Source organism: Rhincodon typus, chromosome 6, assembly GCF_021869965.1.
Source record: "Rhincodon typus isolate 14 chromosome 6, sRhiTyp1.1, whole genome shotgun sequence".
Lineage (NCBI taxonomy): Eukaryota > Metazoa > Chordata > Chondrichthyes > Orectolobiformes > Rhincodontidae > Rhincodon > Rhincodon typus.
The window spans coordinates 60,992,440-61,018,492 of record NC_063337.1 but is presented as its reverse complement, the minus strand read 5'-3'; the positions used below and the strand labels follow the sequence as shown (position 1 = coordinate 61,018,492).

General features: G+C 41.6%; 1 protein-coding gene across 5 annotated transcripts in view; it reads right to left on the bottom strand.

Annotated features, from left to right (window-relative positions):
• Positions 1–26,053, bottom strand: part of fat3a (FAT atypical cadherin 3a) — a 689,153-nt gene that overhangs the window by 246,644 nt on the left and 416,456 nt on the right. For all 5 annotated transcript variants that reach the window (XM_048598158.1, XM_048598163.1, XM_048598159.1 and 2 more), the window contains one exon: positions 18,988–19,049. In XM_048598158.1, the coding sequence (XP_048454115.1) occupies positions 18,988–19,049 (62 nt within the window). The remainder of the gene's footprint in view (positions 1–18,987; positions 19,050–26,053) is intronic.

The following is a 26,053-nucleotide window of genomic DNA, read 5'->3' as shown; positions in this document are numbered from 1 at the left end:
CAAATGAGATGTATCAGGAGTAGGCCATTCACATGAGCCTGTTACACCAATCAATGATATCATAGCTAATCTATGATCTAACTCCATATACCTGCCTTTGGATCATATCCCTTAATATCTTTGCATAACAAAAAAATTATCTATCTCAGATTTAAAATTAACTGATCCAGCATCCACTGCCATTTGTGGAAGAGAATTCTAAACATCACCCACTCTGTGCGTGAAGAAGTGTTTCCTAACATCTTTCCTGAACTGTCTGGCCCTTATTCTCAGACTATGCAGCCTAGTTCTAGAATCACTAATTAGTGCAAAGAATTTATCTTCATTTATCCTCATTTATCCTGTCTTGTCCTGTTAATATCTTGAAGACTTCAACCAGATTATCGCTTAAGTTTCTAAATTCTAGTGAAAACTGGTCTAATTTGTATAATCTGTTCTCATTACTTAATCCTTGAAGTCAGAGTATCATTTTGTAAGCCTACATTTATGTTCTCACCAGAACCAATATATCCATCTCAAAGTGTGATGCCCAGACCTGCTCACAGTACTCTGAGTGGAGTCTAATCAGGCATTTGTAGAACTGTAGCATAATTTCTACATGCTTATACTTCATTCTTCTAGATATAAAGACTATCATTCCATTAGCTTTCTTTCTGCATCTGGTTGAACATTTTAAAGATCTATGCACCTGAAACCCCAAGTCTCTTCGGGCATCCATTCACTGTATTTAACTTCATACCACCTAGAAAGTACCCTGATCTATTCTTTGTCTGTCCAAAATGGTCACCTCACACTTGCTTATGTTGAACTGTGTTTGGCACAGTTTTGCCATTAACTTAGTCTATCAATATCGCTTTGTAATTTAATGTCCCCTAACTTTGTGGTCATCAGAAAATTTGGTTATATGACTTTCTATGTCATTATCCTAGTTAATAAATAATGTAATAATGGAGGCTCTAACAGATCCTTATGGGATCCACTGGTCACATGCTGCCAATTTGCATATTAAATCCCCACTATGATATCAAGACAGTAGGTGCCACTTAAGGCATTCCTCAGCATTAACCCTTTCAGGTTCTTCCATTCTTAGACAACGTTTCTGCTCTGAAATTCTGGAGCGGATAAATTAGACATTGGTAGCTATATAGTTCTGGCTGTGCCATCGGCAACAATGACAATTGCAAAACTGCAATGTAGACGTCAACAAGGATCATTGTTTGATTCCTCAGAAAAAGATTGCGTGGTGGGGGGGGGGGGGGGGAGCGGTGCACATGGTTTAAAAGTTAGGTGATCTTACTCCATTTTTCTCTGTGGCAGAGTCTTCCATTCAGAGGACACACCAAGATCTTCGGCAGCGAGACGTGGCCCTTAAGTAGCCTTGAGGTGTCCAGCCCTGGATTAAATCACAAGAGGCAGGAGGGTGGCAGGACTTCCATCCTTTGACCCCTGTCTGATAACATGCCCTCACCTTTGGAAATTTGGCAGTTTTAAATTCTGCTCTATGAATTAGTAAGTTGACTGCACAAAATGCTGCAGACATGTTTAGAAACTGAATGTAAAATATTGCATTAAAATCAGGTTTAATTGATTTATTTGATTCAACATATTTTACAAATTAGTCTCATTGTTAACCGCAATAACCTTGGTTAATTTGGTAGAGACATATCAGCATTCTGTTTTAGAATAATTAAAATGAGACACCATCTGTCTCTTGGTAACTTGAAGCAAAGTCATTAACAATTATGGAATTGGATTTAGATTAGATTTCAGTATGATCTTTGGCCTAAGTAATAATGTTGATGATCTACTTTTACTGCAATTTGAATATCCATCTCCATCTTTATTAGAGCTATTAGCCCTCGAATATTGGAATGGATAACTTGGATGAATCAAGACTCAGTTCGGTAGTTTATTATCATTGTGAATGAGGTTCACGGTTTGCAATTTCTGCTTTCTACAAAAAAATGCCATTTCCACCCCTACATCAACACAACAATCTAACATTACTTCCTCCCCTGCTGCTGAACCTGACACCAACTGCACTGTTGGGTCCGACCCTTTGCCTCCCCATTCAATAGTCTGACACCACACAGATGATGAAGCCCCGTAAATGACAATCACTCTGCTGCCGTTCAGCCAGACCCACCAGCCAATCCCTGCTGCCAGGGGTCTCCCTCCACTAAATCTGACATGCTCTTCCCCCACCACTTGACCCAACACTACCTCTCCCGACCCAGACATACACGGCAAACTACTAGCCTGGCATAAGACCATCGGATGCAAGAGCATAAGTAGGTCATTTGGCCCACGTAGTCCGTTCCACCAGTCAATTAAATCACAGCTAGTCTGATCATTCAGAACTCCACTGTTCTTTCCCCATAACCCTCTATTCCTTCACAGAGTAAAAATCAGTCTGAGACTTGAATATAATGACTCAGCTTCAAAAGCTTTCTGTAGTAAAGAATTCCACGGATTCACTAACTTCTAAAAGAAGAAATTCTTCTCATCTGTGCCTTAAATGTGCGACCCATCATAGAACAAAGACCAATACAGCAGAGGAACAGCCTTCAGCCCTCCAAGGCTGTACTGACACATTTTGCCCTTCCACACTAAAACAGTTTTCACTTACAGGATCCACACCCCTCTATTCCCTTCCTATTCATGTATTCGTCATACTGTGATTTTGCCCTCTTGTCCTAGGCTTTCATCCAAGGAGAGCTGTCAAGCCCACTAAGAATCTTGTACGTTTCAATAAAATCATCTCTCATTCTTCTAACCTCGAATGAGTAAGGCCCTAACCTACTCAACCTCATTAGAAAATCCTTCCATATCCAGGATCAACCTAATGAACTTTCTTTGGACTGCCTCCAATGGCAGTACAGCATACCTTTCCAAACATAAGGAACTAGAAGAACTGTTCAGCTGTGGGGTCTGACCAGTGCTTTGTATAATTTTAGCAAGACATCCCTTTTTTTTTTAAATTCTCCACTCCCTTTGAGATGAAGACCAACTTTTAATTTGCATTTCTGATTACCCACTGGATTTGGATGCCAGCATTTTTGTGATTCATGCACAAGGACTCCTAAATTTCTCTTGAACTAAAGTCATATAAATGTTTACTCAATTCAATGTTATCCTTTAGCCACGCCAATATTTCTGCTGTAAAATGAATCTTTGATGGCAAGAATAAGAGCGGGACTGGCAGTCTAAAACTGGAAGAATTCCATTCTCCAGAACCAACATCTATCACACATTAATGATCATTGATTTGCATTTTTATTTGCAAATTCTAAGCAGAAAAGATCTAAAAAGATATGAGTTCTTTTCACACAGAAGGTGGTTTGTATATGGCATGAACTGCCAGAGCAAGTGGTAGATACAGGTACAGTTACAATTACAATATTTAAAAGACATTTGGACAGGTGCATGAATTGGAAAGGTTTACAGGGATTTGGGCCAAACACAGACAAGTGGGGCTAGTTTACTTTGGGAAATATGGATGACTTGGACCAAAGGGTCTGTTCTGTGCAGCACGACTCAATGACTCAATGATTCTACGAGTTAGAAATAATATTTTTGGATTAGAAAATAAAAACAACCATAATCCCATGTTTTTAAACACACTTTGTGAAAGTATGCAGTAATGAGTTTGAGTGCTCAGGTTGGAAAGCGTTCAGAACATGGCATTTGTTGCTAGCATTTATACTGACCTACAATTCTACTGAAAATCTTAGTTTAACAACGTAATCGGCTCCAGAGGAAACATTCTTGTTTATAGATTTGCAGCCAGCAACTATTTAAATGAAGGGAAACAACTTTAGCACATTAGAAAATTAAATATAAGCAAATGGTTTTTCTAAGTTTCTAATTTTAAAATAAAAATTGCAAAGAAAAATAATTTCAATAAAATGCTCAAATGAAACTACAATTAAGTTTTTGGAATTATATTGCATTTCAATTTGAAACCCAGTCGTGATTGGACAACTTCAGAATATCATTCCTTTCATGATTCATTTAAAAAGATCATTAGGAACTGGACAATTGCCACCTTAGCAATTTATTACTCTTCAACTGGAACCGAACGGTGCTGTTACGCCACCAATTAAAGTATAATTTTAAGTGGCACAGCTAATATCTCACCAGACAAAACTATACCACTGTGCTTAAAATGGCTCCTACATAGGGCAGCCCGGTGGCTCAGTGGTTAGCATTGCTACCTCACAGCACCAGGAACCCACGTTTGATTCCACTCACAGGCGACTGTCTGTGCAGAGTTTGCACATTCCCCCGTGTCTGCGTGGGTTTCCTCCCACAGTCCAAAGACGTGCAAGATGGATGAATTGGCCATGCTAAATTGCCCATAGTATCCAGAGATGTTTAGGTTAGGTGGGTTAGACATGGGAAATGCAGGGCAGGGGAATGGGTCTAGGTAGGATGCTCTCAGCAAGATTGGTGTGGACTTGTTGGACCGAATGGCCTGTTTCCAAACTGTATCGACTCTATGATGATGATTTATCGTTACATTATATAAAGTGATCTATTTTAATAATCCAGTACAATGTGTATATAATTATTCAACCTACTGTTTAAGTCAATACTCATCCATGTTGTAAAACAGACTTCAGGGTACCTGTCACAAAAAAATAGACAGCATGTGCAAATCTGATGACCAACTTGAAACTTAACTCTGTTCTTACTCCATAGATGCTGTGTGACTCTGGTCTGCTGAAAGATTCTGGCATTTGCTGCAATAACTTTGTTGTGTGTCATTCGTTGCTGTCATGGGTGATTTTATTTCAATTGTTATACCCTCTCTTTTTTGACAGCAGTCATTTATTTTATCACGACATTACAACCATTTTGGAAATATAAAACAAATTTCTTATCCAAAAATACAAATAAAAAAATAACAAAAAGTTCTGATACTTTGTGATGAAAAAAAATTTTAACCTTAAAATTCCAAATAGCAAATTGGATTTACTGGATTTATTTGATTTATTTATTGTCATGTGCATTTTGTTACAAAATACAGTGAAATGTTGTACAGTGTCACTCTCCAGGGCATCTTAAAATATTGAAAAATAAACCAAAACATTGAATACAAAAGCAGAAAAAATAATGAAATAAAGAAAAAGCATTCAACTTTACACTCTTCCTTAAGTGCGCAACCACAGGCCATGGACCTGGTGGCCAGAAATGAGAGCCCCTTCACCACTGGAACGGAAGACACCACTCGCCAGCATCACCCCGACTCTGCTGATGCCCTTGCTGCTGGATAGCGCACCAGCCCAAACTCAACTCCACCACCGCCTTTTTAAATTTACGAACTGCTGCAAACTAGGCATGGATACAATCCATATGCTTTAACAGAAAGATTTTCTAGCACAACAGAGATAACTGGAACTGGAGGAACACAACAAGCCAGGCAGCATCACGGGAGCAGGAATGTTGACATTTTGGGTCAGGACCCTTCCTCCGAAATGGGGAGGGGGAAGGGAGTTTAGAAATAGAGAGAGGAAAGGTGGGGCTGAGGAAGGTAGCTGGGATGGTGATAGGTGTGTGCAGGTAGGGAGTGGTGGGGATTGGTCAGTGAGGTGGGAGGAGCAGTTAGGTGGGAGAGAAGATGGACAGGTTGTGTCAGGTCATGTAGGCAGGGATGAGAGGGAGGGTTGGTCATAGGATGAGGCCGGGGTGGGGAGATTTTGAAACTGGTAAAATCCACATTTAAGCTATTGGGTTGTAGGATCCTGAGGCGGAATGAGGTGCTGCTCCTCCAGTTTGCGGTTGGTGTCATTGTGACACTGGAGACGGCCCAGGATGGACATGTCACCCAGGGAGTGGGAGGGGGGAGTTGAAATGGTTTGCGACTGGAAAGTGTTGTCATTTGTCGCGAACATTGCACAGGTGCTCTACAAAGTGGTCTCCGAGCCTCTGCTTGATCTCACCGATGTAGGGGGGGCCACATCAGGAGCAGAGGATGCAACAGGCCACATTGGTGGCTGTGCAGGTGAACCTCTGTCTAATGTGGAAGCATATCATCTGTTTTGCCTAACAGGACTACACATGGTACATACAGGCAGGATGTTTGCAGTGACCAGGGAGCCCAGGACCAGAGGTCACAGTTTAAGGGGTAGGCAATTCAGGACTGAGAAGAGGAGAACATTGTTCATCCAAAGAGTGATGAACTTGTGGAATTCTCTGCCACAGTAAGCAGATGAGGCCAAAACATTGAATGTTTTCAAGGAGTTAGATATTGCTCTTGGGGCAGAAATGATCAAAGGATATGGGGACAATGCAGAGAACTATTGTCACACTGAATGGTGGAGCAGTCTCGGAGGGCCAAATGGCCTATTTCTGTTCCTACTTTCTATGCCCCAGGAAAATTTGCATGAGACTTAGGAACTGCAAACCACTGTTAAACTACCACAGGTAGCTTGCCAATGAAGACGTTTACTGCATTGCCCACAATGACCATTAGGAATAGCCTTGGGACAGGATGGCAACCAGTTAAAAGGAATGATGTAAATGGAAGGATAGACAGGGGAAGTGGTGGCGAGGTGGTAATGGTTGGTGGAAGAAACAATCCTGAGCAGTCCAAGCATCATCATGAAGCTGAAAAAAACATTTCTGCACTGCCTCACTTCACATACAGGCCTGAGTATATTTTTAGAAATATAGCACCTGGATATCCCTATAAAGAGTTTTTAGACCATTACGTTTAAACAGGAATTCAGAATACCCAGTATTTATTGAAAACATCAAGTCACAAGATTTCACAATTTAAACGAAATAAAATTTACCATATTTTAGGGATATTCAGCTAGCTCAGTTGTTAGATCAGGAGACTCTTAATCTTGGGGTTGTGTGTTCAAGCCGCTTGTTTGGGCGACATGGTGGCTCAGTGGCTAGCACTGCTGCCTCACACCGCCAAGAATCTGGGCTCATTTCCAGCCTTGGGTGACTGACAGTGTGTAGTGTTCACATTCTTATTGTGTTTGCGTGGGTTTGGTCTGGGTTGTCTTGTTTCCTCCCCCAGTCCAAAGATGCAGAGGGTAGGTAGATTGTACTGTGCATGCTAGATGAATTAATCACAGAAAATGCAGAGTTAGGATAGGGGACTGCGTCCGGGTGGGATACTCTGTGGAGGGTCAGCATCGACTCAGTGGGCCAGGCGGCCTCTTACCACACTGTAGGGATCCTATGATTTTATTTATCATATAAAGCAGACACTGCTAAACTAATGTTGTTATCTTAAATAACAATAATTTAGATCTCAAACTGAAACTTCCCATTTTCTATGGCTTCCTCAGAAAGTCTTCAGCTACTTGTCAGGTTTTCAAATTAGATATCAAGTAATGTTTGTTTTTGCTGACAGATACATGATAGATACAAAGACTTTGCAATGTTATTAAAATGGATACTAAGTGAATGGTTTGATGGTTTGATGGTTTGAGATGTGAAGAGTGTCTGGGAACAAACAGCCATGGGGGAAGCTTTACATATTTCCAGATATATAGATGAAAATCTTCAGTACACCAAAACAAGTGGGACTCGCTGCTTTCACTTTTCTTAAAACAGTCATCACTGTTTTTCCTAAAATAGAGTGGAAACAAAAGTCCAGCATAGCAAAACAGTTTTGTCTCGTTTTTGCATTTTCTTATTCACCAAACTTGCACTCAATCACCGAGTGGCCACATCAAATATTTAATTAATTGTGTGAAGTGTTTTGAGATGCTTTAATGTGATAAAAATGCTATACCACATCATATAGAATGTTACAAAATAAAACACATCTACTTATGGTTGGTATTAAATTTGCTGAATTCAAAAAATTTCTGAACAAGAGTGATAACTGAATTATTGACATGAGCCTGAACAGAAGCAATATCTTTGAATAAAAATTGTGAAATAATGAAAGCCAGATAATAAAGAAGTTGAAAAGGCATTTATGCACTGGCACAAACTGATTTCCCAGATGTTGACACTTGAGTGTATTTAGTAAAAATTAAAACTAATACAATTTACATAATTCAAAATTTATTATATAAATAGGATTCATGAAAAGGAAATCAAAATGCAAATATATTCGTATGATTTCTGCAAAACTGTTGTGCATTTTTGGTACAGATTCTAGCCTTTGTGGAATGAGGTGTTTGATCTAAGGAATTCAAAGAGTTAGGAGCTCTGAAACAAGTTGACAGCAGAATCAATAAGAGCTGGATCAATTCAGGTGTCTTCCAAAAAACACAAAATTTCACAGGCAAGTGAAAGTTGCTCTGGTGTGTGGGGTTTGCGATTCCTGCACCATCCTGCTTTCTTTTGGCTTTTCTTGGACAGTTGAGGGTCTGCAGCGAACCACTGAGTTTGCTAAGGTGATTAGAAAGGCACTCAAAAGCTTTTCATCTTTGAATTACGTATTTCCTAACAGTATACAGCTTCCTGACTGTATTAGCACCACAGTCACTGAGGGGAATAAACAGAACAAACACCTTTTTCCACAAGGCTGACAAACTGGGAGGATTGTGTAGAAGAGTTCTTCTGAGGAACAAAATAGACAAGACTAACAAGCAGGTATGAACCAAGGAACTCAACGGCAGGTGCTACAGCCCTTCAATGTGGCAGCAGTACCCTGAAATCATTTAGAACGTCATGAGGCAGGAAGCACTAGTGGCATATTTTCTAGCACCAATCCCTTGAGTTACTGTGCATCTTCCTGTATAACTTTCCTAATGTTAACACATCTTGAAGTTCCATGCTTTCTACTATTCGCAGGCACCATCTTTCAATGAGCAGCCAACATTGCTGTGCTCCCTCAGCCTATAGTCCTCTCATGCCCATGGCCATGGAGACCCTGATACTCCTCGCACTTCTTTTCTCTGATTGCTCTCACTACTGGATAGTTTCTTGAAAGGCACTTCATTTAGCAATAATTGAATGTCCCATCCAGTAATCTTCACCAGAGTGGGAGCTGAGACGTTCACCTTTCACCTCTGCTGAGGAGCAAAAGCAGAAGATGCACAACTTCCAACAGCTCCAGCAGCAACAGAAGCTTCTCTCTCATCAGCCACATTTTTTTTGTTCATTCATGGGATGAGGGCGTCACTGGCTAAGTAGTATTTATTTCCCATCCCTTTCAGAGTCAACGACATTGCTGTGGGCCCGGAGTCACATGTAGACCAGACCAGGTAAGGATGGCAGTTTCCTTCCCTAAAAGGACATTAGTGAAGCAGATGGGCTTTTGCAACAATTGACAATGGATTCATGGTCATCATTAGATTCTTAATTCCACGTATTTATTGAATTCAAATTCTACCATCTGCCATGGTGGGATTCGAACCCGGGTCCCCAGAACATTATCTGGGTCTCTGGAATAACAGTTCAGCGATAATACCACTAGGCCATTGCCTCCCAGGCAGGTGGAATAGACATCATGATCCAGCTGGAAGGAGACAAGACCTCTAATGGAGTGGTCGACAGGCAGTCTTGACTTGCTTGAACAGTGTCAAGAAGCTTCGTCTCTCAGGGTAGATTTCTGCTGACATCTGCAGCATCATGGAATAGAAGCTTGCTCCCAGTGGCTGACAAAGTGTCTGTTACTAGCAGCCTCTCCCTCTCACCAAGTTTGCATTTCCTGTTCTCCGACAAGGAGAACTAACAGAGACCCATGGCCGTTTGGATTGGTTTGTATGGAGAAGTTGAAAGGACAACTGTTGTAGAGTGTGTAAGAGGGCAACGCACTGAGCGAGCGTGACAGTGTTGGCTGCTCATTGAGAGGCGGTGCATGGGAAGAGCAAAAAGCTTGGAACTGCAAGATGTTATGCAGAAAGATGCTCAGTAACTCAAGGGATTGATACTGGGAAATGTGTCACTAACGTTTCCTGACTCCTGATATCCTGAATGATTTCAGGGTACTGCTCCCACATTGAAGGGCCACACACCTGTTGTTGAGTTCCTTGGCCACTTTGATTCAAGCCTGGTCAGCAGTAGTGGCTATTCTGTTCCTCAGAAGAACTCTTCTCAGCAATTCTGTAGGGCCCATCACAGCCTACTAAAGGACACCTCCAAATAAGTTTGAGATGTTGCTTTCAGCCCTGGACAAAGGAAAGCCTCATGACATGCTAAGAGCATAAATATTTCTACAGTACCTCATCATTTTGCAAAAGAAACTGGAATAGGCATGGTCAAGCTACATTGTTAACTTACTAACCATCGGATTAGCTGGATATGTTCCACCTACAGATGATTTTTTCCAGAGGGGAATAATTTTTCAGCAGCAGCCCTCACAATGGCAGGCCTGCAACCACAGAAATCTGCCCACCCTCCTTAACTGGATGGTGACTGTGAGCCAGCTTCTTAATTGGTCCCTTCCAGAAATATCTCCAAAGAGGGTGCAGTGACTACCAGAATCAGATTCGGCCTCTGAAGTGGTCCTGACTCTCAGCAACTTTTTAAAAAGAATACGAGCATGTTCTTGGGGAACTGGATTAGAATGCTATATTTTTAATCTATACAAGGTGACATCATCATTTGTTATGCATTCTTGGACAGAAGCAGAGGCAGAATGATGAGGCAAAAAAGAAGGAAAGTTGCTCCTTCTCTAAGCAATTTTATACCTTACATAGAAATCCATGACATTGATGATAGGTAGCCTCAGTAGAAAATATTTTCTGGCCTAGCACAAGAGTGAGACCACAATTGATTATCTCAAAATTGACACAAACAGATATTTTTCAAAAAAATGTACTAAATAATTAGTGCATTTCTCCGTATTCTACTATTAGAGTGTGAACTGTGTGACCACACAACATAAATTACAAGTATACAAAAGGGTTTTGTGGTGCACAAGACCATCACATTAAATGGAATGACATACCCGAGGCTAGTACGCAAAGTTCGTTCCAGCTGATGTCAAGATTCTAATAGTATAAATCAGTGCTGTCTAAAATGGACACTAGATTAAAACGCAGTTTTAAAAGAAAACCTTGCAAATGAGCAAAAGCTGTAATGAGCTGCCTGCCCCAAATTGAAGATTATTGCCATTCCACCATTCTGTTCTAAATATGGGAATATGTTGCATCTCATCAGCTACCGTTATACTCCTGAAAACCACAAGGTTTTGAAATCCAATTTTTCTCTTGTCCTCTCCCCTTCATTTCAAATGACTCACTTGTTACAGTTTTCAAAAACATATTTTGATGTATATCATTTCATGTTTAAATTGATGCATTTATTCATCTCACTCTTGAACTCTTACAGTTTAAATGTCATAAACATTAGCAGCTCCAGTATTGCCAAGCAGTACGTGCCTTCCTCAATTACTGCTTTCCAACATTATCCTGATCCAGTTCCAATATTTTCAACTTCAAAAACAGAACAATCTCATTTAAAAAAATTAAAACCTGATTGTACTTTTTAAAATAGATTTTTTGCTTTTTCTCTCTCACAGCAAAAGACCTTCTTCCATTGTTCTGGGGCTGGCATCTCCCCCATTCCAGAAAAAATCTGTGTCACTTCAGGGCTGAACAAAGGCATATTTGTAGAAATACCCAAGCAGTATATCACAAGCCTTTCATGCATTAAAAATAGCTAATATGCATGTACAGAGTTGTACTGGATCCAACTCATTAAGTTAATTCAAGCATACTTGTATTTCATTTACTATTTGATATTCTTATATTCTATATTTTTCACATGTTTTACGAAAGATAATACAATTTTATTCTTGATTCAATCATGTACACATTTTGAATTTGTCCTGCTGTATTTAGGCATCAAGAGTGCGTTTCAGTGACTTAATTTACAAGCTTTTGTCACCACTTAAGTGTTCATGCACCACATCCTGGCAGTGATCTGATTCCCATTCTCCAATGGCTTTTTGAAATTGGCCTTTATGAAATGCACAACAATTGCTTTAAGGACTACAGTTCCTCCATATAAAGCACTATTAATAATCTCCACACCCCTCTGAGCAAAACATGGCTAAAATGAAGTACTTTTAGTCTGAATATAGTCGCTTCACGACACTAAGTTGGAGCTCATCCATGCTACGGAAAGAATTATTAAACAACATTTAGTATGTGTAATATGATTCAAAATTCAGAGAAATTTTGAAAGCAGGCTAGGAAGTCAGAGTTGAAGCTATTGCCCAAGCTTCCAGCCAAATTTTAATCTTGCTTCAGAATTCAAAGAAAACTGAATATTACGTTCGTGTAAAGTTTTGTTAAATCTATTTAGATTTGGGTATTAATGTTTGAACATTTAACGTAACCTTTACAATCAAATATTTTGAAGTTAACATGTCACTTGGAAGTTATGGCAAAACAATTCATGAAGATGCACCTAATTAATGTGTAAACTGACTAAAATCTTCTGGCCAGGAGGAAATACCCTGTGAATTATGGATCACTGAAAACTGCTGAACCACCTGCCAATAGAATTCAGAAAACCAACTTTAATCTCCCTAAGAATTCTGCAATATTATAGCTATAGCAGCATATTTTACAGAATACTTTGTGGACTTGCTTGCTCATTTTCACATTTTTATAATATTTTCTTACAGACTTATTGGGAGAACTGGTAGCAAGAACATCAGGGCAACTGAGCATGACAGACCCAAGGGAAAGATAGGGCAAACAGTATATGCCCTTAACCAAATCAACGACAACCCAGAATTTCAAACTCAATCCTCCATGAGAGGAAACTTGGTGGTCAGATAGCAGGCCAGAAAGAAGCTAACCCTGCAGCCATAACACGCTGTGGGCAGGCTGAAGTGGAGAGCTGGGCTTAAAAACCTCAATGTCCAATCCTCAGAAGTCTTTGACCAATCTGATTGGCCACCAGAGCTCAGTAGTGGACATTGTGGGACTTCATGTTGTCCCAGCAAAGGAGGCCTAAGGGATTCCAGATCAGGCCAAATATTGGGCAGGGAGCATTATCTGTTGTCCCACGTAAGGAAGACAAAGAATCAGCATTGGGTTTGAGGTATAGGTGGGTAAGGAAGAAATGGAGGCACTGTTTTCTTAGTAGAAAAAGATAGTACAGCCCTTACTTCCTTCTTGCTGTTAAAAAATCAAAAAGGGCTGCTTACACCCACTAACCTGCTGGCATCAACCGTTTTATTGTGCGGGCAGTGTAATTTTGGTGTCCATGGGTTTTTATAAACAAGCTTGATTGATTCTTAAGTATTCAATGACATCTTCAATCTCTCCCTTCTGCAAGCCAAAGTCCCCACTTGCTTCAAGACCACCATTATCCCAGTACCTAAGAAAGCACATGCAATATGCTTGAATGACTACTGCCCAGTAGCTCTGACCTCCATAATCATGGACTGCTCTCAAAGGCTAGTCATGGCCCATGTCAACTCTAGTCTCCCAGCACAGTATCTAAGTGCACGGCTGGGCCCGTTGCTTTCCTTGGGTTGACTTCCAGGAAGACCGATCTGATGGCTGCAGTGGTGATGCAGGGAACTAGTGCACCTGGGGCAGTCTGGTAGGAGACATTGCACTGCTGGCATTCTGCTTAAACTGAGCATAGAAAGCATTGAGTGCATCAGGGAGAGATGTGTCTTTTTCTGCTATCTTGCTCTGCTTCATTTTGTATCTTGCTATGTTGTTTAGGCCTTGCTACAGGCGGCAAGGGTCCGTATGGTTCGTTTGGTCTTCTAACTTGGACCGGTACTGCCTCTTGGCATCTCTGATGGCTTTGCAGAGGTCATATTTGAATTTTCTGTATAGGTCTCAATCATCCAACTTGAACGTTGCATGCCGAGTCTTCGGTAGGGAGCGGATTTCCTGGTTTATCCAAGGTTTCTGGTTGGGGACACCTGGATTGACCTCTTTGGCATGCAGTCCTCCATGCATTTACGAATGAAGCCTGTGACGGTGGTGGCGTAGTCATCCAGGTTTTCTGCTGAGTACTTGAATATGGTTTAGTCCACTGATTCCAAGTGGTCTCAGAGATGCTCTTCCACTGCCTTGGACCAACATTGTATTCTTTTTTTGTGAAGGATCCTCCCGTTTCAGCTTCTGCTTATAAGCCAGGAGGAACACAACGTTGAGGTGGTGGATGGGCTTGTACTTGTGGTGGATGAACTGCTGATTTTGATGTCTCCCACCCTCCACATGAAGTGGGTGTGTTTGGAGATGGGTGGGATTCTGGTGGGGGAGTTATTTGGCCTATTTCATTTTACGGATGCCAAAAAGCCATCCAGCAAAGGAATGTAGCATCCAGTTCACGGCGTCAGTATTAAGGTTTAACTGATTTCCACAAACAATTATCTCAGTAAGATTTGCAAGCTCACTAATTGTCTCTGAGCTATCAGAAAAGGACTAGCTCTCTTTAATGTGAGGTTTTAAAGGAAATGGCTTATTTTCACAATGGACGGAGTATCTGAGGGTGTCTAAATATTTTGAATAGGGTTTCATGAACAGGAGCACAGTTTTTACAACACTAAAGGCTACAATAGATATATAAAACTCTGCTTCCTCTCAACCTAGCTACTCAGGTGTGCCCATGGCAGAAACTGGGTGGCTTGACATGGAAACTATGAGGGACAACTGGCATGGATGGCAGGCATGAGTTTGTATTAAATTCAAATGAAGAGAGTGAAGGACTATGAGAATGGTGGGGAGAGCATTTGCATGATTGGGGCCTAAAAAGTGGAGGTTACTATCAATGAGAAACTGAACTTGACCAGCAATATAACTACTTTGGCTGAAACAGCAGCTCAGAGGTTAGGAATTCTGTGGCACAGCTCACCACTTGTCTCCCCACTGCTTATCTACTATCTTCAAGGCATAAGTCAGGAGTGTGATAGGATATTCTCCAGTTGACTGTATGAGCGTAGCTCCAATAATAGTATCCAGGGCAAGGCAGCCCACTTGATTGGCACCCAAGTAGCACCCACTTCACCACCAACATAGCGTGGCTGCAGTATACACTGCAGCAACTTACAAAGACTCATCAATATCACCTTCCAAACCCAAAATCTTTACCACTTAGCAAAATGCATGGGTACATCACTACCTGCAGAGAGGTAATGGCACAGTTGTATAATCACTAGACAATTAATTCAGAGACCCAGGTCATGTTCCAAGGACATGGATTTGAATTCCACTGTGGCTGATGTCAAATAAATTAAGAGAAAAAAATTGGGGAATTAGGACTCTCACAATGACCATGAAATAGTTGCCAACCGTTGAAAAAGTCATCCGATTTATTGATGTTCTTTAGTGAAGGAAACCTTCTGTCTGACCTGGTCTGGGCTGTATGTGACTCCAGACCTACAATGTGACTGACACTTAACCAACCTTTGGGTAATTAGGGATTGGCAATAAATGCTGGGTGAGCCAGTGAAAGATCAACAAGGCTGTCTATGTGTGGAATCATAGGAGATCAGTGAGATACTAAACAAATATTTCGCGTCAGTACTGTGGAGAAAAACATGGATGCTAGGGAAATTGGGGAAATAAAGGATGATGTCCTGAAAAGAGTCCACATTAAAAGGGGAGGTGCTGGATGTCTTAAAATTCAAACATTGATAAATCCCTAGAACCTGATTAGGTGTGTCCCAGAACATTGTGGGAAGCTAGGGAAGAGATTGGGGGGCCCCTTGCGCGGATATCTGTATCATCGACAGCCACGGGTGAGGTGCCAGAAAACTGGAGGGTGACTAATGCGATGCCATTGTTTAAGAAATGCAGCAAAGGAAAAGCCAGGGAACTACAGACTGGTGAGTCTGACACCAGTGGTGGGTAAGGTATTGGAGGGGTTTCTGAGAGATAGGATTTACATACATTTGGAGAGGCAAGGACATGTTTGGGATAGTCAGCATGGGTTTGTGTTTGGAAAATCATGCCTCACAAATTTGATTGAGTTTTTTGAAAAGCTTACCAAGAAGTTAGATGAAGGCTGAACAGCAGACATCGTCTACATGGACGGCAGCAAGGTCTTCAATAAGGTCCCACATGGTAAACTGGTTAGTAAGGTGAGATCACATTGGATTCAGGGAGAGATAGTAAATTAGATACAAAATTGGTTTGATGGTAAAAGGCAGAGGATGGTGTTAGAGGGTTGTTATTCGGACTGGAGGCCTGTGACCAGCGGTGTGCCGCAAGGATTGGTTCTGAGTCCACTGTTGTTCATCATTTACATAAACGACTTGGATGACAATACAGGAGGTATGGTTAGTACGTTTGCAAATAACACCAAAATTGATGGTGTAGTAAACAATGAAGAGGGTTATCTAAGAGTACAGCAGATCTTGATCAACTGGGCCAGTGGGCTGAAGAATGACAGATGGAGTTTAGAGAAATGTGAGGTATTATATTTTGCTAAGTCAAACCAGGACAGGACTCGTACAGTTAATAGTAGGGCACTGGGGATTGCTGTCTAACAGAGACACCTAGGGGTGCAAGTATGTAGTCCCTTGAAAGTGGTATCATAAGTAGACAGAGTGGTGAAGGCAGCTTCTGGCTTGCTTGCCTTCATCAGTCAGAGCATTAAGAACAGGAGTTGGAATGCCCTGTTGTGGCTGTACAAGACACTAGTGAGGCCACCTTTAGAAAACGGTGTACAATTCTGGTCGCCCTACTACAGGAAGATCATTATACTAGAAAGGGAACGGAAAAAAATTACAAGGGTGTTGCCAGGACTGGAGGGATTGAGTTATAATGGTTGCAGTTTAGAAAAAGGTGGAATGCAGCGAGACCTGGGTGTCATGGTGGAACAGTTGCTGAAGGTATGCATCTAGGTGCAGCAGTCAGTGATGACAGGCTGGCCTTCATAGCGAGAGGATTTGAGTACAGGAGTAGGGAATATATTGCTGCAGTTATACAGGGCCTTGGTGAGGCCACACCCGGAGTATTGTGTGCAGTTTTGGTCTCCTAGTCCTAGGAGGAAGGACCCTCTTGCTGTTGAGGGAGTCCAGAGAAGGTTCACCAGACTGATTCCCAGGATGGCAAGACTGAATATAAAGAAAGACTGGATCGAATGGACTTGTACTCATTGAAATTTAGATAAGGCAGGATCTTATAGAACCATATAAAATCCTGATGGGCTAGATGCAGGAAGAATGTTCCAGATGTTGGGGAATTCCAGAACTAGGGGTCACAGTCTAAAGATGAGAGGTAAGGACCGAGATGAGGAAGAATTTCTTCACTCAGAGTTGTGAACCTGTGGAATTCTCTACTGCAGAAAGCTGTTGGGGCCTGTTCATTAGAAATATTCAAACAAAAGGAGCTGGATGTGGCTATTGTGGCTAAAAAACTCAAGGGGTATGGGGAGAAAGCAGAAGTGGGATACTGAAATTGCATGATTTGCTATGATCATATTGAATGTGGAGCAGGATCAAAGGACTGAATAGCCTATTACAGCACCTATTTTCAATATTTCTATGTTTCTGTAAGGGGAAGCAGGATAATCTGGAACTTCTTTTTAAACTGGAGTGTTGGAGGCTGAGGGTGACCTCATAGAGGTTTATAAGGTGATGAGGGGCATAGATAAGGTGAATAACCAGGGTCTTTTATCAAGGGTAAGGGAGTCCAAAACTAGGTGGCATAGCTTTATGGTGAAAAGGGAAAAATTTAGAAGGGACCTGTGGGGCAACTTTTTCCACACAGAGGACGTTGCATATATGGAATGAGCTGCCAGAGGAAGTGGTAGAGGTGGGTACAATAAAAAATGACATTTGGAAGGTATTTGAACAGAAATGGTTTAGATTGATATGGGCCAAACACAGGCAAATGGGGCTAGTTTACTTTGGGAAACCTGGACGACATGGACAAAAGGGTCTGTTCTGTGCAGCATGACTCAATGACTATGAGTTAGAAATAATATTGTTTGATTAGAAAATAAAAATCTTGAAACCATGAAATATATCATGATGGTGCCTTGTATGTACTGGAAGCTTTGCACAAAATAGGGGACAACCATTTATTGGCTCATTTCTCAGGGCAAGCTCTGACCAAATCAGAGTTACCTGTCTGGTTTAACATTTATAGAAAGCCAAGCAGTTAACTGTAAATCATGAATTGGTGGATTTCTCATGGCAATGCTGTTCACCAGAGTCTACTTGCAAAACAATCAGCACTACCCTCTCATGCATCAGGAGTGCTGGTTTCCCCCTTGAAATAGTATTCTTGCAAATTGTCCTGATGGGTGCAAGACAATTTCAAAAATGTATCTTTTTTCACTACTACATACTGCTCGAGGTATGATATCCTAAGAAACACTGCAACTGGACAGCATTCCAGAACACTTTTTTAAAAAAAAAAAAATTTTTAAAATATTAATTGATTATTAGAGTGGAAACTATGCTGTTTGATTGTTGAAAAATAGTTATCACAAACATACAAATTATAATCAGTGCAAAGTTTACCAACTCTGAGTAACCAAGTTTTAAAAGTAATTGAAAACCACTTAAAAGAATTGCTGAATCGTTTCCTAGTTGCATTTCAACATTGTAAACAGTTTCTAAATAAGAAGACAAATAAAAAAGCTTTTAAAATAATCGTAGTAATATCCTTGCACCCTAGTATAATTTCAAAAGCCTCCTCAAAAGCATTTAAACAAATGTAATTAGCAGAAACTCACAACGTGATTGATTTGATCAGTGCTGCATAACATTCCCTCTAACTTTCTTATCAGTTTTGTGAACCTCCAAAGCAGCAACTTCAGAAATCTGACATCAATGCCACGATTGGCACAAATATGGGAGTGGTGGCATGTGCGCGCAGTTTTGATTAAACACTGGTGGTGCATGAGGGTGTTACTAGGTTTTTGGAAAGGGCTGGATTCTTGGAATCTAGCTTGATATTTTTAAAACTAAGAGATCATGAGCACTCATCTGAATGTAACTTATACTTAAAATTCCTGAAACTTTTGCATGGATTTCCCTCATATTGAGCAACTTGCACTAAAAAGAAACAGTGTCACCTCATGCAAATTCCAAATTGTATGAAAAACAAATGTTAAAGGTTTTGGACTCACCTCCAGAACATGTTCTGCTTGCTGTTCTCGATCCAGTTTCCTTGATGTAGTCATGATCAGACCTGTAAAAAGCATTGAATTTATTTTAGAATAATGTTACTTTTGCTTACTATTCTGGCAGGCCTATCATCAGTGGGCTAGGCTTATCCAATATGACAAGGTGGCAATTTAACTAATGTTGCAGTGTATAAAAAGTCCAAAGATGTGCAGGTTAGGTGGATTGGCCATGGGAAATGCAAGGTTACAGGGATAGGGTAGGGGAGCGAGTCTGGGTGGAAGACTGTTTGGAGGGCAGTGTGGACTTGATGGGCCGAATGCCCCGCTTCCACACTGCAGGGATTCTATGATTCTGAATAAGGGGGCTTGTAAAATTAAGCTTCCTACCTATTTGTTCTTATTGGAAACTCACTGGCCACCATTTTAAATGATTATAAAGAGCAATCCCATTATGTCAATGGGACTCCAATTATATTTTAAGTCACACTTGAGCTTTTGTCTTTTCTGGCAGATAAGATAAGGCTGACAGTCAAAAGGAGACTCTATGATGAGCGACAGTCTTTCTACTGCAGACCAAGAGATGTAAGGCTCCCATCTGCATATTTAGCTATCATAAAGCAAGTTCTTCCTTCCACTACCTCAGAAACAAACACTTCTGCCCTCGTGCACGCTTCACCTCTTGCTAAATCCTTGGAAACTCCCCACCTTGCAGCTTAACCGCCCTTGTTGAGAAGCCCTCCATCAATTCCAGTCTATAACTGCTAGCCTTCGACCTTCCATTTTCCACTTCCATTCACCAGCAATGACCAGCAACTGTTTTCTCCCTACTTTTCTTGGTGAATTGACTGACTTGATGTAAATGAAGCCAGGGAATTAAAACAATGAGAATTCCAAAGAATGGCTTTTCATTTTCATTAACATGCATTTGACAAGCAAACTGGTTTTCTAAACAATCGATACTGCACAAAATCATCCGAACAGCAATGAATATTAGATAATGAAAAGGTGCTGACATGTTGAATTCTGGAACAAATCATCTGAACGAATGAAAATCTCACATCCACTACCATACTCACATTTGCTTCCAAGTATTGACCTCAAATTTACAGTTGGAATTATACTGAACATTCTAACAACATATCCTGACCACATTTTAGCAAAACTTGCATTCAGATACTGAATGCTTTCATCTATTTTACAATGGTATATTGTTGCCAAACAGTTTAAGAATAAAGACTTGTGGCTGAAGTGGAGCTGTTAATTAAATGCATATAAGAACTCCACTAAGATTTCTGACCATAAATCCAGCCACAATATAAGCAATTATAACTTAAGTACATAACTGCTCTATGAAGCAGTGAAGGTGTAAAAAAACAAATTTCAATCAAGGGTATCTTTCAAAAATTAAGATCAGGAAGGCTAAACATATTCACATGGAATTTAAGATTTGGTCTCCAGAATTGTGACAAATTATATTTTGTCAAAATAACAACATTCTGCGAGATGGCAGACTAACGGTCACTGAATCGTTGTGGCATAAGCGGCCATTTGGCCCATCATGCCTGCACCAGCTCTTCGGAAAAAAAGAGCATCAATACAGAGTGTCAATAGGGTCCATTTCCCCACAACCTTGCCTACTATTTCTATCCAAATAATCATCCAATGCCCTCCTGAATGCCTTAATTGTACCTGTCTCCATCATATTTCCAGGCAATGCAATTTACTCCCTAATTATCCACTTTTCTGGAAGGATGTGTCACTAATGTGTTATTTTTTGAAGTCACATTTGCCTGTGCCATAATTAACCATACTAAAAAAGTTATAATATTTAAAAAACATAGCAAACTTGCAAGAGTTAAACAAACTTGGAACGACTATCAGAATATCTTCAATCTACCTTCATTCCAACCATCATAGAATCCCTACAGTGTGGAAACAGACCATTCGACCCAACAAGTCCACACCGCCCCTCTGAAGAGCATCCCACCCAGACCCATTCCCCTACCCCTGTATTTTCTATGTCTAACCCACTTAACCTAAACATCCCTGGGCACTATGGGCAATTTAGCATAGCCAATCCACCTAGCCTGCACATTTTTGGACTGTGGGAGGAAACCGGAGCACCTGGAGGAGACCCACGAAGACACGGGGAGAATGTGCAAACTCCACACAGACAGACAGTCACCCGAGGTTGGAATCGAACCCGGGTCCCTGGCGCTGAGATGCAGCAGTGCTAACCACTGAACCGCCGTATCTCAAGTTCTCACCCCTCTTGACTGAGACTGTAGTCTCCTTCCATAAGTTAATACAGGTTCTTATTCACAAACAAAACTCTTAATACAGAGTCTAGGAAGCAGGCACATGGGCTGTCTCCATAAAAAGATTGGCAATCAACATGGAGAGCCAGGTCCAGCACACACTGGCTGCCAGATAACACAGACTTGTGCTCCTTGCATTTGCCGTAGGTATTCAGCATCGAAAACAAGGCTAGGGGGGCTGGCAGCTCAATCTCATTTCAGGTATCTCGTTCTCTCAGGAAGACAAGGTGGGGCCACTAAGCACCCACAGGAAGAGGGAGCAACACATATTGGACAGCCATAAACTTCCTCTCAGGACACTACAGAGGAGGCCAGCCCCTCCATTTATTCCTGCCTGTGATGCCAAAGCCTTCATAAGTTCCATTTAGGACAGACATAAGTCCAATCTGAAAGAGTGAGCTTGCACCTGGGTAGGACACTTCCAGCAGACCTGAAAACAGGAATCCGGGAGTTCTCTAGTACATATGCATTATGGCAACTCCCAAGATTTGTACCACAAAATCTGGCATCAAATAAGTTGAACATTGATGGAATGGAAGCCTCTTCTGTTGATGAACTTTGCAGGTTGGTGTTGGGCACTTTCAAAGCAATGTGAGTGGGACCTGTATCCCCTGCACCAGGAGGATGTCAGCAATGGTTGAGAATCCTACTGCCCAAGCTGCTTGACTCTCATCACAGAATTTGGAGAAAATATCCATGACATCCCAGAGACCTTTGTGGTTCAAGGATTGGAAGATGCCACACAGGGCCTCGGCTTTCCTCAAAACGAGCCACAGGCACAAAAATACAAGGCAGATGTGACCTTGATAGCCACTCAGTCCTTCTGAGTGCAAGTCCTGCCCCACTACATGACAGTTCAGTGGTGGCGGCCTGGGACATCATTATGCTGCATTTTCACTGGGTTTCCAAGAACGATAGAAAATGACAGTGAGGCCCGTAGCTGCAGTGTCACGTCATGCTGTCCATCTGGAGGCTGTGCAGCAGCCACTGGAGGGCGCTGGTCTTACTGACAAGTCCATATTGCTCTCTCCTTCAACACTGTCTTTGTATTTTGAGCAATGCATTAAGGACTCTAGCCACAGTGATGTCCATGTCAAGTTTGTGAGCATATACTCTATGGGGAATATCACAAAGATAACACATTTTACTAGCAGTACGCTTAAGCCATCATACCTATTCAATGAAGCATCATTTTATACTGTAACTGTGTCAGAGGCTTCACACGGAGGTCAATGTCATGCTACGATAAAGAGCTTTGAGTTATGTAATATTACTCAAATGTACATTGAGCAGGCAATATATTCATGCTAAATTCGGGGAGTGAAATTCTGGCAGTAAGCCACCATGATAGTCCCTCTGTCACAAAGTCATCACTGAACATCGCAGACCGTATCCTTGCATACTTGCCAGTCAGTGTGCAAACATCAAAGCTTGAATGTTGACTTCCAGTGCTAGTTACAAAATCTGTTTCAGAAATGCCAAGTCTAGGTAATATTTTTCAGCCAGAGTCTGATTACATTTGCTTGTCAACATGACAATGAGACAATTGGTACAAACAATATAATGCAAATTATGGCCTCACGCAATCACAACCAATGTTCACTCTTGGACAATAAATGATCCGCTGTTAAGTGCTGCTTGATGTCACGTAAGTGGCATTATTGTAGCAGTGGATGTATGTTTAATGCAACTGCCACTTGCAGAGCTTCAAGTTTAAACAATATTATCTTCCCTTGAAGAAAAAAATTCACAGCAACTTAGACCATTCTGCATATAGTCATAACTATTTTATATTTGTTACCATCCAGTTGACTTGTTGGAGTTGCAAGATCTGCGTAAGATGTAGGGTGATACACATTCTATGTTACGTTTTATGTTGCTATCCATGCCCTGGATGACCTTTCAGCCTCCTGTTTCTGTTTACCCCATCATATAACTGTTATATCCCCAATTTACCCCTCTGCCCACAGCTTTGAGACTGCCCTGCCCTTGTTGACCATACACTCTCCACTTGTAGAGTGTGGAATGATTGCCACTTGGGAAAATAATCCCCAAAACTCAGTGTCCTGTTCCCTCTGATGTTCTAGGGGATCCCATTCCTCTATCTCAAAATGTTCCATTTTATTGTAATCATTCCCTCAGTGACCTAGACCAACAAAGGCCATCCCAGACTTAATGACCCACTTTCTTATGAACTGCATTGACAGCCCCTTGATAACCTCTAAATCCCTAGGACTGACAACATCACCCCTGACCCTGACCTGGCAGTACAGTTCTGGCTGAGGACACACCAGGCCCTGGACTAGTATTACTACTGCACTATGACTGACATATCTTTAATCTCCAGGCAGATCACATGTGACCTGCAGGAGAGATTGTGTTCCAATCCTCAGACTACAAAGACAAATACTCTCATAAGTGCCTGACTCTCCGTGGCTAACCTCCTGGATCGAATCGAACAACCCCTTTGACTGACAGTGACAGAGTTCCCCGATTGTTCATAGTCATCTTTGACCCCACGAAGGACTGCTCCTCCTTGACTCTCAGACATGGTCATTAAAGCATATGTAGAAACACCCTGCATGTATGCCAGGAAAGGCTATGGTCTAGTGGTATTACTGCTAGAGTATTAACCCAGAAACTGAGCTAATGTTCCAGGGACTCAGGTCTGCCATAGCAGAGGGTGGAAATTGAATTCAATTTTTAAAAAATCTCAAATTAAGAAAATGTTATTAATGCTGAAAAAGCCCATTTGGCTCACTAATGTCCTTCAGGGAAGGAAATATGGCCTGGCCTGCATGTGACTGAAGACCCACTTGTAACGCCCTCAAATGGCCAAGCAAGCCATTCATACCAATCGCTACGAAGTCTCAATAAAGAAATGAAACCAGATGGGCCACCTGGCATTTACCTAGCTACCAGAAAGACAATGGCAGAAACAGCCCTGTCAACCCTGAAAATCCTCCATACTAGCATCTGGACACTACTGCCAAAATTGGGACAGTAGTCTCACAATAGTCAAGCAACAACCTGACACAGTCATACTTAGAGAATCATACCTTACAATGTCCCAGAAACAACCATCACCATTCCTCAGATAGCAAGAACTGCAGATGCTGAAGTCAAAGACAACATAGTATGGAGCTCGAGAAACACAGCAGGCCAGGCATCAGAGCAGCAGGTTTCTGTGGACATTTTGGGTCAGGACCCTTCTTCTTCTGCCTGGCATGCTGTGTTCTTTCTAGCTCCATACTGTGTTATCACCATCCCTTGATATGTCCTACCCCACCACCAGGGCAGACCCAGCAGAAGTGGTAGCATAGTTCGTAAACAGTTGGGAGGGAGTCTTCCTTGGAGTCCACAATATTGACTCCAGATCCCATAAGTCTCATGGCTTCAAGTTAAACATTGGCGAGGAAACCTGCTGATTACCATGCACCATCCTCCCTCACCTGATGCGTCAACAGTCCCTCATGTTGAAGGAAACTTGGAAGAAGCACCAAGGATGACAATGGTTCAAAATGTACTCTGGATGGGGGATTTCAATGTCTACCACTAACAATGGTTCAGCAGCACACTACTGATCAAGCTGGTTGGTCCAAAAGGACATAGCTTTGACTGGGTCTGTGGCAGGTGGTGAAGGAACCAAGAGCAAAAAATGTACTTGGCCTCATCCATACCAATCTGCTAACTACAGGTGCATCTGTCCATGACAGTATCAATTAGAGTTACCACTGCACAATCCTTTTGGAGACAAAGTCCTGCCTTCACACAAAGAATAACCTCTATCTGCTATGTGGTGCTATCACCGTGCTAAATGCGAAATAATTTGATCAGATCTAGCAACTCAAAACTGAGCATCATGGCAGCACTGTGGATCAACAACAGCAGCAGCAGAATTGCACATCAGCACAATCTGCAACCTCATGACCCAGCGTATCGCCCATTCAACCATTACCATCAAGCCTGGTTCAATTGAGAATGCGAGAGGGTATGCCAGATGCAGCACCAGACATAGCTAAAAATGAGGTGTCAACTAGGTGAAGCTCCCAAACAGGACCACGTATGAGCCAAACAGAATATGCAGCAAGAGACAGAATAAATAATCCCACAACAAACGAATCAGATCTAAGATCTACAGTCTTGCCACATCCAGTTGTGAATAGTGGAGGACTAGAGGTGGCAGCTTCACAAATATCTCCATCTTCAATGTTGGAAGAACCCAACGCATCAGTGCAAAAGATAATGTTGAAAGATTTGTAACAACCTTCAGCCAGATGCGCCAAATGAATGACCCAATTTAGTGTCCTCCAGTGGTCCCCAGATCACTGATACCAGTCTTCAGCCAATTCAATTCACTCCACATGATATCAGGAAACGGTTGGAAGTACTGGATACTGCAAAGGCTATGGGCCCTGACAACATTCTGGCAATAAAACGGAGGACTTGTGCTCCAGAACTTGCTGCTCCTCTAGACATGAGCTTCCAGTACAGTCACAACATGGCTATCTACCCGACCTTAAGGAAAATTGCCCAAAAATGTCGTGTACGCAAAAAGCAGGACATGGCCAATTATCTCCCCCTTAGTCTACCCTTGATTAAAGTGATGGAAGATGTAAGCAACAATGTTATCAAGCAGGAGCAAAAACATTAGTTTCTGGGAAAGCTCAGCCGGTCTGGCAGCATCTGTGAAGAAAAAAAAAATCAGTTAACGTTTTGGTTCTGGTGACCCTTCCTCAGAGTTGAGGAAG